Source organism: Montipora capricornis, unplaced genomic scaffold (genome assembly GCF_036669925.1).
Source record: "Montipora capricornis isolate CH-2021 unplaced genomic scaffold, ASM3666992v2 scaffold_445, whole genome shotgun sequence".
In the NCBI taxonomy this organism is placed as follows: Eukaryota; Metazoa; Cnidaria; class Anthozoa; order Scleractinia; family Acroporidae; genus Montipora; species Montipora capricornis.
The window spans coordinates 50,001-51,421 of record NW_027180179.1 but is presented as its reverse complement, the minus strand read 5'-3'; the positions used below and the strand labels follow the sequence as shown (position 1 = coordinate 51,421).

At 41.4% G+C, this 1,421-nt stretch overlaps 1 protein-coding gene across 1 annotated transcript in view; it reads left to right on the top strand.

Annotated features, from left to right (window-relative positions):
* The first annotated feature begins 698 nt into the window (after positions 1-698).
* The window catches only part of LOC138035983 (myb-like protein X), an 11,244-nt gene continuing 10,521 nt past the window's right edge, over positions 699-1,421 (top strand). The window contains exon 1 of the mRNA XM_068882365.1: positions 699-953. Within this exon, the coding sequence (XP_068738466.1) occupies positions 699-953 (255 nt within the window). The remainder of the gene's footprint in view (positions 954-1,421) is intronic.

Here is a 1,421-nt window from a genome sequence, read left to right as displayed (position 1 = left end):
ATGATCACCTGAATATCGGCCAAACACTTCTAGATGCCTCTTCACGATCTTAATTGATTGGGTGCATTCGGATTTGCAATTTTTGCAAGGACAAACATGGTCTTTACTTGCTGTACGTTTTTTATCGCTCATGTGCTGCTCCGAGTATGGGATCTTCCTCACTCGTAGTTCCCGTCCGTGCGTTGCATAACAATCTCGAATGTCACTAGTTAAATATTGACCTTTCGTTTACCATATACGGTGCGTAGTACACAGGGAGCCCGAGCGCTCACCGTGCATGCGTAACCGACAAGGGAATTTAAACTGTGAATGGAAGTTGCTCTCGTACAATCTGTGACTCAATCACCCCAGAAACGTATTTCGTTTTTAATTTTTATTACAAAGTACATAAGTTTTTTTTTTTATAGCGATAAAGCGCAATATTTAGCTATAAAGCGCTAGGGCTCCCTGGGGTGAATTGAGTCGGTGATCATTAGTTGTCGGTAAATAAATGACCCCACCTTTACCATATATGTAATACAACCAGAGCTTCAAAACGAACAGCGCCAAAAGTGTAGTGTTTGTGCACGCAGTTCCTATAACTGATCTCGATACTTCGATCTAAAAGAATCGTTCTCGTAGCTTCTTTAATTTTGAAATGGCAAATCACGAGCAAAAAGTAATTTGCGAATTTCTCGCTTTGTTGAAAACAAACCCAAATGCTTTGTCCAGCGTTTTGCAAACCGACACAACTACAGGCAGCGATTACCTCCAACGAGCAAACGGATGCGTTGAACTCATCAAGCACGAGCTCTCGATCTACATCTAGTTCACCCACTTCTGACGAAGAGTCTGCACAGAACACTGGGGCAGTCGACATCGTTTCCACCGGCACCACCGCTTATAGCGCAGAAGATCTTCTGGCAAAACGAGGGGCAAAGGGCAAAGGATTGAAAGCCCAACAAACATTTCGGGTAAGTCCAATCTTAATTATATTTAGCCATTTATTACAACTTGCGACAACCAAATCTTGAAAGATCTTGAAATAGATTTATCTTTCTCGTGTTCTTTTACTCGTACATATTACACGTACGTATTCTTTACAAATAAACTTTATAATCTCAGCTCGAGCGCGGATCAATCGAGAGAATTGTTGACTTAAAAGTGTGAGATTTCAAATTGAAGATTTGGGTGATACAGATCACTACATGTATGAAGCCGAATGACGATCATTAATTAATGGCCATCCGACTGATTAGGCCCCGCGCGTCCACACCGATGCGTTTAAAATATATATACTTAGTTTGATACAAAGCCCATACTTTTCAATAGTTTTTGCCTATTGTCCACACAACAACGCACGCTGCAGAGAGTTGTACATGTGGAGACATTTGAAAATGGAGCCAAACACAAACACATAAGTTTGGACTGGGCCGGCCTAT